At 47.9% G+C, this 15,787-nt stretch overlaps 1 protein-coding gene across 1 annotated transcript in view; it reads left to right on the top strand.

Moving 5' to 3' along the window:
* Positions 1–10,755, top strand: part of Cryl1 (crystallin lambda 1) — a 132,134-nt gene extending 121,379 nt beyond the window's left edge. The window contains exons 6-8 of the mRNA XM_021182253.2: positions 807–912; positions 9,722–9,828; positions 10,161–10,755. Coding sequence (XP_021037912.1) covers positions 807–912; positions 9,722–9,828; positions 10,161–10,274 — 327 coding nt within the window. The 3' untranslated portion in view covers positions 10,275–10,755. The remainder of the gene's footprint in view (positions 1–806; positions 913–9,721; positions 9,829–10,160) is intronic.
* Positions 10,756–15,787: the final 5,032 nt, after the last annotated feature.

Below are 15,787 nucleotides of genomic sequence, written 5' to 3'. Positions count from 1 at the left end.
ATAGCAAGCCCCACAGGGCCCTCTCTGAAAGGAACTGCCCAGGAAAGAGTCTGTGCGTGGTAGGTTCCAAAGGGACGATGCCAGTCTAGTCAGCGGGGAGTTTTAGGGAAATGCTCCTCTTTCCTCATATCTGCCTTGCCAAGAGTTGAGATGCCCAGGGTACAGAGGTCCCAGAAGAGAGTAGACCTGCAGTGTGTCACCAGGCTCTACCACTAACGATTTTAGCCCCATGCCCAAAGCCATGCACACAAATTGGCTGGCTGGCTTTCTAAGCACAACACATAGCGACTTCCCTCTTGTTTGGCAATTCACATTTGTAGAAATGTCTAGGGCCCACCTCCGCAAACAAACCCATCCTAAGCTGTGCTTCATCAAAGAAACAAACTCATTAAAAGCTGAACAAGGCCTGACTTGCAGGCAGGTGAAGCCTGAGAGCCATTTCCTGTTCTTCCGGGTGTTGTAAACTCCCCTCCCCCCAACAAATATCCAGAAAAGCCCCCTGACCTTTTCCTTGGGTCTCCTTTAACTTTGCTGTCTTCAAAGCTGCAGGCAAGATGTAGGGATGGCAACGTGGAGAAGGGGTAGTTGTGCCTGTGCCATACAGTCTTATTTCTTAAGGACCCATGCATATAGGGTAGCTAGGTTGTACAAAATCTGATTAAAATATTATAGTGTGTTGGTAAGTTTTTTGTTGTTTTTTTTTGGGGGGGGCGGTGCTACTGCCTACAGGAAGTTAGAACAAGCACAATTTTGAAATTGCCTTTCCAAAGAGCTCACCTGTGTGTTGCTGTCTTCTCCCCATGTAGGAAGAAATAGTATCTCCTAGCGACCTGGACTTGGTCATGTCAGACGGGCTGGGCATGCGGTATGCTTTCATCGGACCCTTGGAGACTATGCACCTCAATGCTGAAGGTATGCCTGGGACAGAGATGTGATGTTGACTATTCCTGTGAGCTTTATTAGCCACCATTGTCTGCTGTTTCCTTCTAAATAGAGTAGTAGTGGCAGTGCCTAGAAGGGACTCTGATCAACCCTAGTAACTCAGACAGGCGCTCACACAGATGACTGTGAGCTGGTATGTAAGTCCGAGTGGTCTGCGAGGCTTCAGGCTCTGGATGCCAAGGAGTCCTTAATGGAATCAGAGGAAGAAAAGGAAGCGCTGTGACTGGGGCTGTGCTGTGTATCGTGCTCTGTTGCTTGATGAGAGAGGCTGCAGCTTCTGCGAGGTATTGATCACAGAAGCAAGAAGGAAAACAAAGACACGCTTCTGTAGTCTTGTCTACTCTGGAGATCGTTTACACTGGAGTGCCCTCAGGTGCGTCTGCAGATCAGTGGGGTGGCCACCCCCAAGGACAGGAGTCACAAGGCAGGTGTCGCACAGGAGGGGCCTGCTTGGCAGGGTGAGGCAGGCCAGACAACTGTCCAGAAGCTTACTTCAGAGGCCTGGGGGGGCAGTCAGTGTGACCTGGTAATTCCAAAGAAAGATAATTGATGAATAAGATCGAAGCAGATTGTAAAAGAGCCAAAGATGACCAGCTGATGAAACCCAGAGCAAATTAAAACACACCAGTGCCGCGATACACCGAAATCTGAAAGATGCTACCCTACACGCTAGCTATCTCTCCGTATTAAAATGGCAGTAACTCTTCCTTTTTTCTCTTTGTCCGGAGTGAAGTCTCACTACATAGCCCTGGCTAGCCACAAATGCATGGTCTTCCTGCTGAATGCTGGAACCATAGGCATGAGACATATCTGATACAATAGCAAATGGTGTTTATGGGGTTTTCTCCCCCTTTTTTCCTTTTGTTTTCCTGGGGAGTCAAACCTAGAGCCCTCTGCGTGCAAGCACCCTTCCACCACCACCGCCATCCCGCTGAGCCGCAAGGAACTTTTATCATCCTTTTACTGCTCTGTGGCTGTAAGCTCCTACAATGACTGTTCGTTACTCCAGCAGAGTCCTCTTAAGCCGTAAAGGAGTAAAGTAGAAAGAAAACAAATGTAATCTGTAGTGTCAAGACTGTATTTCACAAGAGATACTGAGATTTCCCCCTGTGGTGGGGCAGAGGGGTAGAAATTGAGATTCTTCCCCCTGTGGTGGGGCAGAGGGGTAGGAATTGAGATTTTTTCACCCTGTGGTGGGGCAGAGGGGTAAGAATTGAGATTTTTCCCCCTGTGGTGGGGCAGAGGGGTAGGAATTGAGATTTTTCCCCCTGTGGTGGGGCAGAGGGGTAAGAATTGAGATTTTTCCCCCTGTGGTGGGGCAGAGGGGTAGGAATTGAGATTTTTTTCCCCCTGTGGTGGGGCAGAGGGGTAAGAATTGAGATTTTTCCCCCTGTGGTGGGGCAGAGGGGTAGGAATTGAGATTTCTTCCCTTTGAGGGGTGGGGCAGAGGGGTAGGAATTGAGATTTCTTCCCTTTGAGGGGTGGGGCAGAGGGGTAGGAGTGTGTTCTCTTTGTTCAGTTTGGAGACAGGGTCCCACTCCTACTCCAGCACTCCCGATACTATGTAGCCCAATTGGTCTCAGACATCAAGTAATCCTCCTGCCTCAGCTTTCTCAGTGTTGGGACTGATTACAGAGTGCACCCCCCTCCCCAATCCTGCTATGTGCCTGCTTCCTGAGTGGGCAGAACTAGAACGGAAGACTGGACACAGCAGGCAGACAGGTTTGTGTTTCGTATGTGACTCATGTGGCAGAAAGGACTTTCTAGAAACTGGTGCCAGTGATCTGGAGGGGAGGGCTCACACCCTGGATGAACTAAAGGGCCCTGGTAGATGTTGAGAGGAAATTGCTGTCATGTTGTGCTTGGAGCCGATGGCCTCTCTGAGTCTGACTTTTGTCCCATGATCCCCACGCTGCTTGGTTGCTAGCTCGGTCAGGTTTCCACTACAGCAGTTAACAACCAACACTCATGGCAGTTTTCGCAGACACAGTATTACGTGTTGTGGACCCACTACACAAGCCCTGCAATAACACTTAAGTAACTGTGTCTTTCTTAAAAGCAAGCCTTGCCGTCCGTGAGCAGCCAAAGGGAGAAAGGAGTCTCCCAGCGGTCGCCATGCCTCGTGTGGGAAGATCATTGCTGAATATGAGAAGAAAACACCAAGAAGACATCTTCATACAAGTGAAATAAGAGTTTTGAGATGTCATTGAAGTGGTCTTGGGTCATTTCAGATGTCTTTTCAGCCAGACCGTATGAGTGGGGAGCATAGCCAAGCATTTGAAGTGGACGTGGGCCTGCCTGATAACCACTGTGTTTCTTTTTCTCGAGAGAACCAAGGTAGTTAAAGGTTGTGAGAAATCAATAGGGAGAGAACTGAGAAGAGCTTTGAATCTCAAACAAACAGAAGCAGGAGCCAGGGATACCAGACACTCCAGCGTCAGTGGGGTGGCAGACAGGAAGGAGGCCACAACAGTTTTTCAAACAAAACTGATATGATAAGAAAGCTTAATTGGCTTAATATGATAATAGGGGTCGGATGTAGTTTTCAACTTCTGAGCATTCCAAAGCCCAGCGCTAACAAGTTAGAAGATCTGGCTGGGAACCAATGGCCCTTAATTCTTCTGGTGTCACTGGGAATCCATCAAGATTGGAGTGGGGAGGAAGCTCCTTGGTTTTGCCGACGTGGCTTTCATCTCAGGTTAAGTTTTTAGGTTTAAAAGCTCCATTTTTTCCCCCTCCAAAGCAATTGCAGATACTTCAGGATTATTTATTTATTTTTTTAAAACTTAAGGATAATTTTATTAGAGTTGAGAGAAAACACCAGGGCAGGCAAGCGGTAAATGTCAGTAGTCGCGGGGTGGAGGGGCAGGGAGGGTGTTGAAGAAGAGTTTTGCCTTTTGAGGGAGTGTTAGGAAAGCCTTAGCAGCTATGTGGGGGAAGGTTGGGGAAGGCTTGGAGATCAAGGTAGACTTCACAGAGTTCCAGGGAAAGGGTTCGAAGGCTCTGGCTAGTATCTAAAAGAAAGAATAGAAATACAGAAAAAAAAAAAAAAGTTAGTCTTTGCTGAGAAACCCCGAGAATGAGAAAGACCTGAGGCAGAGGGGTGCTTTTGAGAAGCTGGCAGGGTAGGGGAAAATCCTAACTAAGTAGGAAAGCAATAGGGTAGGATGCTTGCTCAGTTTGCCTTCTTGTCTACTTTAAAAAAAAAAAAAGCATCCTTTGTGAAATAATATGCTTCACACTAGAGGCTCTGGCCAGCAAGACAGTTAGCCATACTCCCTGCCTACCCTGGCTTTCCTGTCTGTTAGCTGCTACTGTGAGATCAGCTTAGATCAGCCACTTGATTCAGCGCACCTCAGTTTTCTTAGCTGTTCAGTGGGGGGACAGCAGCCCCTTCTGGCAGGTGGATGGGGGAGATGTGCAAAGAGACGACTTGGAAGGTAGTGGTCCAGGTAGATTACACGCTTAATCAATGACCTCTTGTTTGTTTTATCCTTATGTTTTTGGTGGCAGTGCTGGGGCCTGGAACCCAGAGCCTTGGGCATGCGAGACTGAGCTACACACCCAAGGTTTAACTGTTATCTTCACTCTGCTTGTCATGTTTAATTTATTACTCTTTCAGGGGTTTTGTTTGGTTTCAATTTTCTTAATTTTTTTCCCCAAAGCTTCCCCCAAGCCGGAAGGAGAAATATAGAGTAAGTCTAGATGAGGCCAGTTTTTGATTGAGGGATAGAGGCAGCCTTACAACCAGGCCAGGTTTGTTTCTTCGCTGAGACTCCCGACCTGCTCTGTCCCTGGCAGCTTTTTGGACTTTGTGTCTTGCTGTCTCTGTGGAGGGACATATCTGAGAGTCTGACAGCCCCAGGCCCCCCCACACCCCCCCCACCCCCCGCCTCCAGGTGGACTAATTGTTCCTTGTCTTGTAGACACTTACCAGGTTTTTTAGAAGAAAGCCTGCTGGAGGTCTTGTCTGTCTATGTTTACCCACCATTGCCGGTGGGAACAGCTGAACTTGGGGGAAAGGGGGAGGGGGCAGTACTGGAATGGGCCCTGTTGTCATGACAACCCTGTCCTTGAAGGACATTTGATATTGTCATTCTGTTTTCAGGCTCCTCTGACCTGTTTTCATAAAGTCTGTGAGACTGTCTTAGCTGAGGTGACTCCATGCAGGTGTGGGTTCAGTACTGGGGAGTGTCAGTCAGGCATGTGTGCCATCCAGGTACAGCATAGCGGGCCATGTCTCACCCCATAAATTCAGCAGACAGGAGGGCTTCCTGTTGGTAGAGATGCTAGGGTTAAAGAAAGCCCCTGTTTTACCTGGCAGGTCTCACAGCTAGAGAACAGATAATCAAAATCTCATCTTGAGAATCAACTCCTTTCTGGGTATTCTTTGTCCATAAAAGCATTTCTTAAGAAATCAGGCTCTTGGGAGCCGGGCGTGGTGGTGCACACCTTTAATCCCAGCACTTGGGAGGCAGAGGCAGGCGGATTTCTGGGTTCAAGGCCAGCCTGGTCTACAAAGTGAGTTCCAGGACAGCCAGGGCTATACAGAGAAACCCTGTCTCAAAAAAAAAAAGAGAGAGAGAGGGGTGGGGGGGGGGAAGAAAAGAAAAGAAAAAAAGAAAAGAAAAGAAAAAAAAAGAAAAGAAAAGAAAAGAAATCAGGCTCATGGGTCAAAGAGCTGAGAAGCAGCAGTTACGAATCCAGGCTACTATTCCAGAGAATCCAAGTTTCATTCCCTGAACCTGCATGGAGATTCATAACCACTGTACAGGCGCATGTGTAGTCCAAACACACACACACACACACACACACACACACACTGTACAGGCGCATAAGGATAAATAAATCTTTAAAAAAAACTAGGCTTAGCTTCTGCAAAACCAAGCTCTGCAAGCTCTATGGAAGAGTGAAGCTCATGTGGACAGGCAGGAAGGCACAGAAGGAAGGGCAAAGGGAAAGTGAGACTGGAAGGAAGAAGGTGTGGGTGAGCCAGCTGGGTGAGAGGGTAAGGCAGGGCTTGTCCCTTTCTGGTAGAATCGGTATTTAGAGACGATTTCCACTCAGTTTTTTTTTTTCCCTCTCATGTAAAGAAGTCAAATTTTGTTGCGTGGGGGAAGAGTTATAAGTTGTATTAGAAACAGTTTTACCACATCTTATTCTATGTTGAAGAAACAAATGTCCCATGGACACTGGAGAGATGGCACTTGTGTTAGCAGAAAGCCAGGATTTGGTTCCCAGCATCCACATGCCAGCTCACAGCCATTTTTATTGCCCTCTTCTAAACTCCACATGCACCAAGCACGTACACAGTGCTCATACATCCAGACAGGCAAAACACTCATGTGCATAAAATGAAAATATAAATAAATGTACAGCAGAGAGAAAGTTCTAGAACATCTCTGTGAGATTAGAATGGCTTCAGGATGGTGAAAGGTGAACACATATAGAAGGACTGTAAAGTAACCCAGAGATAAAGCGTGGTCTGTGTATCAAACCCCTTGAGGCTGCTGCTTACATTGGCCGGGGAGGTAGAACTGCTCCTGAGAGGGTCCCAGGCTACATTTTCCCTATAAGCTGATTAAATATGCAGCCACAGCCAACTTCCCCATTTTCTTCTGTGATAGAGCAGAGTGTTGGTTGACCAGCTTGTGGAGTTATTTAGGAAGGAGCATAGGAGCTTTAAAAGGCGGAATCCTGAGCCATCTTAATGGCTCAGGGTAAAGAAAGGGGCTTGACACCAAGCCCAAGGACCTGAACATGATTCCCAGAACCCAGGTAATAGAAGGAGAGAACCAGCTCCCACAAGTTGTTCTCTGACCTCCACTCAAATAACACACACACAGACACAGACACAGACACAGACACACACACACACACACACACACACACACAACAAATTTGTTTTAAAAGGGCTGGGGGTCTGTTTAGAAACAAGTTAGACCACTGGGTGTGTCCTTGGGTGTGAATATTGGGAGGCTGGCCTCTTCTCTTCTGGATCCTGGCCATTGTGAGGTGAGCAGCTTTCCTTGTCATGTGTTCCCATCACCACATTCTGCTTGCCAACAGCCCGGAGCAATGGAGAAGCCAATCTGCTTGACTGAGCTGGGAACACAGCTTGGAGGGCTTGCACAGTGTGGTTAAGGGAGTCTGGCTGCACACAGTGTGGTTAAGGTGGGTCTGACTGTACAAAGTGTGGTTAAGGGGGTCTGACTGCACACAGTGTGGTTAAGGTGGGTCTGGGTGCACACAGTGTGGTTAAGGCAGGTCTGGGTGCACACAGTGTGGTTAAGGGGGTCTGGTTGCACACAGTGTGGTTAAGGAGGGTCTGGATGCACACAGTGTGGTTAAGGCAAGTCTGGCTGCTCCAGCTCCTTCTACCCCTGTGTTTTTGTTTTTGTTTTTGTTTTTCCGAGACAGGGTTTCTCTGTATGGCCCTGGCTGTCCTGGAACTCACTTTGTAGACCAGGCTGGCCTCGAACTCAGAAATCTGCCTGCCTCTGCCTCCCGAGTGGTGGGATTAAAGGCATGCGCCACCACACCCAGCGCCCCGTGGTTTTGTAAATGACTGATGGACATAGTCTCAATGCTGGTCTCACCACCTTATTGATTATCTTAGGGATTTTGTCATAATGATGGAAGCTGACTAACTTGTAATCACTCAATATCTTTCAGGTATATTCAACTCTGTGTGTCTTGCTCCCAACTCTAAATGAATACACTGTGTCTAGATTTTATCATTGCTAGTGTGAATAAATAAATAGGAAAAATGAAACAAATGCTTAGTTTCTTAAGGGAAAGACATATTTACGTCTTTTTCTGGTCTGTGGTAATTCTGAACCAACTACGGAAGACTAAACATGGAAGGGTTATTTATAGGAATTTGCAGAGTTCTGGACTACTGACTTAACACCTATGCAGTGAGATCTTCTCTTTAAAAAGTAGCCACCGGTTAATTGTAGGTGCCAATGCCAGGAAGCTGGCCAGCTTTAATATTGCCTTCAAAGCAATCTCAAGCTGGGTGTGGAGGGTGCACGCTGGAAATCCCAGCATTTGGGAAACAGAAATAGGATGGACTGTTTTCCAAGCTAGCCTTCGCTACAAGGTAAGATTGGGGCTAGCCTAAGCTACATGAGACCTAATCTCAACACACACACACACACACATACACACACACACACACACACACACACACACACTTTTACATACTTTTTTTTTTCAAAGGCTCTTTGGCACACTGAAAAACTATTTGAAACAAACAAAATAGAAACCCAGACAATTTTGGCTTCTGTTTCAGTGTGGATCTATCAAAGCTAAACCCCCAAACCAAGCTCTTCTTATAAAAGAGTATCCAGTTCTCATTTTTGTTTTAGATCCATCAGATACTGTCTTCACAGGGTAGATGAGAGTCTGTGCAAAGTTTGCAACTTTGTGTGCCCGAGTTCTATTACTGAGGCTTTGTGGCTCCAGAAGACTGAACAAAGCTCCCAGGGCTATCTCATGGTAGAACCCAAGTCTAGCATCAGAAAATGGAAAAAATGAAGTGGGCCAGGCTTAGCACAGCCAGGACTCATAGCACTTTGACCTCTGGGAATCTAGGCTTTGGCTTCTAGCTTATCTTGTCTCTAACCCATGCCTGTTCATGCAGATCCCAGGCTCAGCATGTAAGGGAGAAAGAAGAGGGAACTGAGTACCCTGGGGCGGGTGGCTACATTTTGGAAAGGTGCCTAGGCTAGACCAGGCTTGCAGTTTCCTTCAGGGCTCATCTGGGTTCAGTGTCTTGGCTTCAGCCCACACAGCCCTGCAGCTGCTCGTACTGACTGTGTGCCCCTCCTCATTCCCACTCATTTCTCCACCACGACCCTGCAGTGGGGAAAAGAATCATCCTGGCTGGGCGGGGCAGCCTGTGCACAGGGATTTGGGCAGGCCGGGCTCCAGCCCTCCTTACACTGGAAGTATAAGCCAGTGGTGAATAGACCTCCGGTGCGGCCCGCCCCACTTTGTAAATACCGGGTAAAACATAACCTGCCCTCAAGGCTTAAGAGTGTGATAAGGAGGGAGTGACTTGAGTTTTGACATCTGGGGTTCATAAAGAATGAATCGAGGCCATGCATGGTGATTCACGCCTGCCAGCACTTGGGAGGCTGAGGCAAGAGGATTACCTTGAGTTTAAGGTTATTATGAGCTACAGAGTGAAACTGTCTGAAAACAGGAGGATGGGGGGAAGAGAGGAGCCTGAAGATGTACTTATTTAGCAAGTATAAAACCCTGGATCCACATACAGCAGGAGTGGTGTCACATGCCTATAATCCAAGCACTTGAATAGTGGAGGTGGGACTAGACATCCCAGGTCATCTATGTACCCTGGGCTACATGAGCCCCTGTATCCCAAAGAAAGAAAAGGGTGGGAGGTAAAAGAGAAAGGAAAATGAAGGGAAAAAATGCACTGAAGCCCAGCATACACCCTCAACAGCACATGGTTAAAGGGGATGCTTTCTATACATCAGAGCATGAGTACCACCCACTAAGGACCCCTGAGATGCACTGGTGAAGGACACATGGCAGGTCTGAAGGCCCTAGTTCTCTTTAGGATTTTAGTTTCCAGAAAGCTAGGATAATGACTCCTGGGGCAGGTCCTGCTCACCTAGACCAGAGGTTACCTTCTACCTCTTCTCTGTAGATTCCCCTTTCCCAGGATAGACTGTTCTGCAGAGGTCTCCGTTGGGAGTTCCGGAACGCTGATGCTGATGCGTGGGTTCCCGTTTCCATGCCATTGCAGGTGTGATTAGCTACTGTGAGAGATACAGCGAAGGAATGAAGCGCGTCCTCAGTACTTTCGGGCCTGTTCCAGAGTTCTCAGGGGCCACAGTGGAGAGAGTTAGTGAGGTATGTGGACCACCCAATCCTAGCTATCTTGCTCCCATACCTCCTGTGGGTGGGGCTTTGTCAGGAGCTGCAGTCTTAACCCTTGATTCCGAAGGTTGCTTTTCCCTGACTGCCCATACTGGCATCCTGAACTTCAGGATACCTAAGGACAAGGTGATGGCGACCAGCAGCTCGTTTTGACTTGTCTTGGGGAATCTCAGGGTCTGGAGCTTTTGTTGACTATGGGGTTTGGAAGCGGTATGCATACAGCTGGCATAAAAGACAGTTGCACTCCTGGCAGATTACTACTTCTGCATGTGCACTCTGTTTCTCTTCCCCCTTTCTCCTCCCAGGACATGTGCATGAAGGTTCCTGATGATCCGGAGCACTTAGCTGCCAGGAGGCAGTGGAGGGACGACTGCCTCATGAAGCTCTCCATACTGAAGTACCAGATGCAGCCCAAGTGAATTTCCTGTAACGCTGCTGCCCCTCCTTCCTGGGCAGCTCTACTGGAGAGATGAGAAGCTCTTGATCCAATCCCTGTGCAGCATCAAGAAGCCCAGGAAGCTGGCCTGAAGCCCAGGCCTGCTCCTCTGTGTTTCCCCATGGGCAGTGATAGAAGCCAAGTATCTTGTGGGCACTCCTGCCTAACCCTGCATTGGGATATCGAAGCACTGCTTAGGTTCTGAGGTGTGGGTTCCCTGCCACCCAGGCAAACAGGCTGAAGATTCTCACCTTTTCTTTCCAGTGTGATTATGCGTGCATTTCCAGGTGCTGATTTGCAGCTCTCTGTTACCTTAATCTACTTCAAATGTAGTTTTTTTTTTTTTTTTTTTGTAATCATTTTCTAATCCCACTCTGAGCGTCCCGTAACCCTGCATAAAAAAGCAATCACTTTCAGTTTGCTGGCGCTTATTCTGAATAAAAGTCTTGATTGCATGAGGACAATCTGTGTGTGTCATGAGGACACACACACACACACACACTCTACATAAACACCTGTACGGTCCTCCAATTTGGACAGTGCTTCCCCAAGCTTCTCAGTGGTACCCTGTGGGTCTCTGGTCAGATGTTTAAGAATCATTGCAGGCTTCCCAGCCTTTGAGATTTTCATGTCTGTAGTAAATGAAATGGTGCAGAGTTCAACCAAAGAGACACATGCTTAACAGTCATTTCTAGAACCTCCTACAACATAATGTCTGTTCTGGGCACAAGCTTCCAGGACACCGAGGACACCAGTACATATGTCTCTCACGGCGACTTGGTTACTGGAGGCTATCACAGGGCTCCCGGACAGCTCTGGCAAGGCACTGGCCTTGCAGTTTTGGGTGGCGAGGATCTCAGTGTCACATGGGTAGGGAGCTGCATCTCCTCAAGGTGGAGGCTGCTTTGGTGTGGAAGCCGTGATCCTGACTAGGACGTGATCGTTTTTACTTGTTTGTGAGTCCTGGTCAGTACACTCCTGTGCCCTCAGCACACACCTGTGACTGAGGATCTGGGACTACCATGAAACAATCAAGTGACCATTAGACTGGCCTAGTGCCCCAAGGGCTCGTGTGCATGGAGGGATATGGTAACATTGAAAGTCCCTGCAAGGGAGGCTTCAAGGACTTGGGCCTCAGTGGACAATAGGAGTCAGCTGGCACCTCTCAGCAGAGGAAGAACATGGGGTCAGAACAGGCTATGCTGAGAATGGCTCAGCTCACAGCAGCCAGGAGAGAGCTCTGCAGAGAGGCCCTAGAACATGCTAATGATTAGAACTCACTCTCTCTTCAGTACGAGATGGGTCAGACTCGAGTAAGTTCACTCTGACAGCAGAAAGGACCAGACTGGAGGCAAGCCTGCTGTGGGGCTATAAGGGTGACCTGGGGATGCCTGCAAGTAGGAGCTGCCTGTCATGGCTTGCAAGTGCTAGTGTCCATGGCTACCTTGGTCAAGGTCAGAAAGTGAGAGGCAGAGCAGGAGATCTGAAAGTGTTTGAAAACCTCACTGGGGTGACATGTGACAAGATGGAAAGGAAGTATTGGGCCCCAAAAGGCCTCATCCTCTTTGCCTGATTGAGCTTCAGCCCCTTGGAGCTGGTGACTCAGTCCCTCACCCTTCCTGAGCTATTGCTCCATCCAATTGAGGGCCCCTGCACCTCCCTGCAGCTGAGGCTCACCACACCCCCCCCAGGCACTTTCCAGGGCTACTACAGGATCACAGGTTTATTCTCAGAGCTGCCTGCCTAACTCCTCCCTGAGACCTGAAAGCCATGCATTCCCCAGACCATGCCTGAGAGCCCACATGACCTAGCCATACACGGGGCACAGGTAGATCCCACTTGTGATCTGTCTGGCTCTTGGCATTGCTGAGCCAGGAGAGTCCTGGAAGGGCTGGCCATGTCTGCTGCTGGACCCGAGACTTCATGTGTGAGACCCTAGGGGTTCTAGGCAAGGGCACTCATTCGTCCTAGGCAGCATTGCTGTAGGGCACAGAGGTGGTGCCACTTAGAACTGTTGGTCTTTGTTGTGTGTCTAAGCTATATTAATACTTTCATTGCCGTGTCTTCCTGGGGAAGTCAGACATGTTTGGAAATATCTGCAGATTCACAATCTAAGGAATTTGGCCAAATAGAGATTTAAAATATTTGGGAAGGATTCCAGAAGGTTCCAAAAAGCAACACGTACAAACTGTCCCCCTTACCGCTGTCAAAGCTATAGAGCGTCACAGCCATTTCCACAGTATTTACGTTGCATCATCTAGGCATGACTTACAGCATGCAGATGGATTGGAGGGGGGATTTTTGCAGACACAGAGCCATTTTATATGGGAGACATGAACATCTATGGATTTTGGTATCCTGGAATCAATCCTTTGGCTATTTAGGGAGGAGCTGATATAGTAGCGGGAAGGCTTCATGGTCTTATTTGTAGCTGTCATAGCCTATAATGGGAATTGATAGGGTATGCAAGTGCTGTCCCTCACCTAAGTGAAAATAACAGACAGAGCAAACTTGAGAACAAATGAAAGGGAACATAGACCCCAGTTGAGGAAGATGGTTCTGGAAGCAGCTGGGTAGAATCTGGGTTTAGCCAAACACGGACGTTCAAGGGAGATTTGATATGGGACTAGACAGAGTGTTCCTTGTCACATCATAATTGAGTCTACGATGCTCAGGTAATACTGCTGGACCTTTGTTGATAGGCTTCAGTCATAGATTTCGCTATTTCAAATTACTATTATAAAAACAAAACAAAACAGGGAGTTAATCTCCCAGAAGGACCTGCCTAATCAAAAATCATCCTGACTAGTTTCTGAATCATTTTTTTGGGATTGCAAAGCCATAAATCTTTCAGCATGATGAAAGTATCCAGTGTCTTTCCCAAAGCAGTCACAGTGTCTCTGTGTTCTGACTCGCCATGATTGCCCTGTTTGGGATGCCAACAGCAGGCTGCCTACAGTTCCTGCTCAGCTTCTTAACTGAGGATCAAAAGATAACTATAACTGCTTTGAGACAAGGTTTTACATAGCCTAAAATGACCTTGAACTCTTGATCCTCCTGCCTCAGCCTCCAGGAACTGGGGTTATAGGTGCATCCCAATGCCCAGCATCTTTGTTTCCATTCTAAAAGCCACTTGTCTGTAATCTCAGCACTCAGGAGCCTGAGATAGGATCACTGAGCTGAGAGAACAATTCTGTCCCCTGAATAAGTGTCAGTGACCTTGAAGACTCCACCTGTAGGCTCAGACAGACTCAAAGGTCTGATGCAAGTGACCCACTGTAATTGGGAGCAACCCTCCCGTGCTGTGGCCACCTTCACTGCTAGGCTAATTTTGGGCTTGGCCTTGTTTTGTACCCTGTGTTTAATGGTGACTGCATTGTCCTGTCATGCACAGTGATATGGCTAGCTAGTGGTCTTGCATCCATCCAAGGAGTGGCCTTGATTCTCATTGACCTTGTCAGAGAGTGGGCCCTTATGGGAAACCACAAGAATGGCCAAGACTGTCACATTAGCTATCACAATTGTTAGAAATCTATTAACTGTCAGTGGATTCACTTAATAGTTATTGAATATCTGTATTATGTCAAGTCTTTCTTCAAATGTTGAAGATAAAGCAGACAGAAAAGAAAGAAGAAAACTGCCCACACCGACCTTACATTGTTGTAAGCAATGTAAACAGAAGCAGACACGTCAGACATGGCTGCCAGTGTGCCACCAGATTGATTGTGTGGATAGAAACAAAGCCAGGAGCCTGTGGAATGGCTCAGCAGGTGGAGGCTTTGCTGCTAAGCTTGACAGCCTGAATGCGACCCCAGGGACCCATGTGGTGGCAGGGGGGAACTGATCCCCACAGACTGTTCTCTGAACTCCACATGAACACACACACACACACACACACACACATGAAAATAAGAGTAATGAAAGGGGCAGAGGAAGCATGGTATACGTGGAACAAGTGTAGCCTGGGTTCTGGCTCCTCATAGCCACCCTCTCTGCTGTACTTGGAAGTACTAAGGAGCTGAACGGGTGGCGTGGCTGCATCCTGTGCTCAGCTCACCAATTTGCCTTGGTCCTGGGTCTTGCTCTGAGAGGAGCCTCCTGCCCAGACCCAAGGGGCACCTTCCTAAGCCTTACTTGACTCACTAAGCAACATGAGTGTCCAGTGTCTTCTGCTTGGCTCCCTTCTAGTCTGACCAGTCTCTGCAGCCCCTAGTGGGTGTGGGTTGGAATGAAGAGACGGTCACAGCTAGTTGGACTTAGCATTTGGCTTGCTTGGATTTATTTTAGGCAGGGTCCCCTCCTGTTTCCACTTCCCAAATGCAGGACTCCAGGAGTTCTCCACACGAATATTTCATGTTCTTTAGAGTTTTTTTCCACATCTCTTTTGTTTTATTATCCTTACTTAAAAACAAAAAACAACCAACCAACTCCCCTGCCACCCCCCCCCCAACAAACTTCTGTAAATATGACTGGAACAATCTTGTATGGAAATAAGTACAAAACAGCATCCCCGACAGTACACACACACACACACAATAAAGATGGTTTCCAAATGTAGGTGATAGCATGGAGTATCAGCAGGAAGTCTGAAAAAGACCCCCAAGTCCAAAGACTGACAAGTTCCTTCGCCTTTGTGCCCCTGGCACTGAGACCCATAGTGGGCATCAAGCAGTGCTCATTGGTGTCTGAGTATGAGGTGGGTGGAGTTCCGTGAGGGGCATGAGGCAAGGCACACTCTTGCTGGGCTTGGTGAGCAGCTGGAGCCTCCCCCACTCTCCCCCCTGTGTCCCTCCCCCCCACCCCCGTGGCACTTTAGGGGCTTCATCAGCACACGCCAAGTGTAGCTCCTGTGGAAAGGTGATTTCTCATGTGGTCAAAGCCGGCAACACTAGAACTTCTTGTGAGAAAGGGAATTTTCCAGAGAAAGGAGAGCTGGGTCAGTCTCCAGAGCCCCTTGAGGTCTTGATCTGTCAACTGGGGAATAACAGGCTGTTAGTTCACACATGGAGATTTTCATAAAAACCACCTGGGAGGAAGGACCTCGAAATGTTAAGCTTGCTTATTTCTGAATAGTTCTAATTGTGTTTGTGTGTGTGTGTGCATGTGTGTTTTCCTTTATACTCTGGCTTTTATCACAAGCATGTATTATTTTTATACTAAAAGCCATGGTGCAATTAACATTGGACCTCCTGCTCTAGGGACTCTCAATCATTCAAAACCAGAGTTTGGTGGACATGGCCTCCAGCACCCTCCCCTGGCTGGCTTCCCATGAATCCATATGAGGTTTCCCATATGACAAACCTCAGTAAACTAATTCAACCATGTACAGATGGAACAGTATGCAGTAGAGAAACCAAGTATCTTGACATACAGTAGATGTTCTCAGCGCAGAGTGCTGGGGTCTAATGCAAGATCTTACTGAACATTCAGTAACTCACCACTAATGTCTCAATACCATCACAAACACCTTCATCACTCTCACCACTATCTCTGTCT

Source organism: Mus caroli, unplaced genomic scaffold, assembly GCF_978045245.1.
Source record: "Mus caroli unplaced genomic scaffold, Mus_caroli_1 scaffold_12, whole genome shotgun sequence".
Classification (NCBI taxonomy): domain Eukaryota; kingdom Metazoa; phylum Chordata; class Mammalia; order Rodentia; family Muridae; genus Mus; species Mus caroli.
This window is presented reverse-complemented; position numbering and strand designations above follow the sequence as displayed.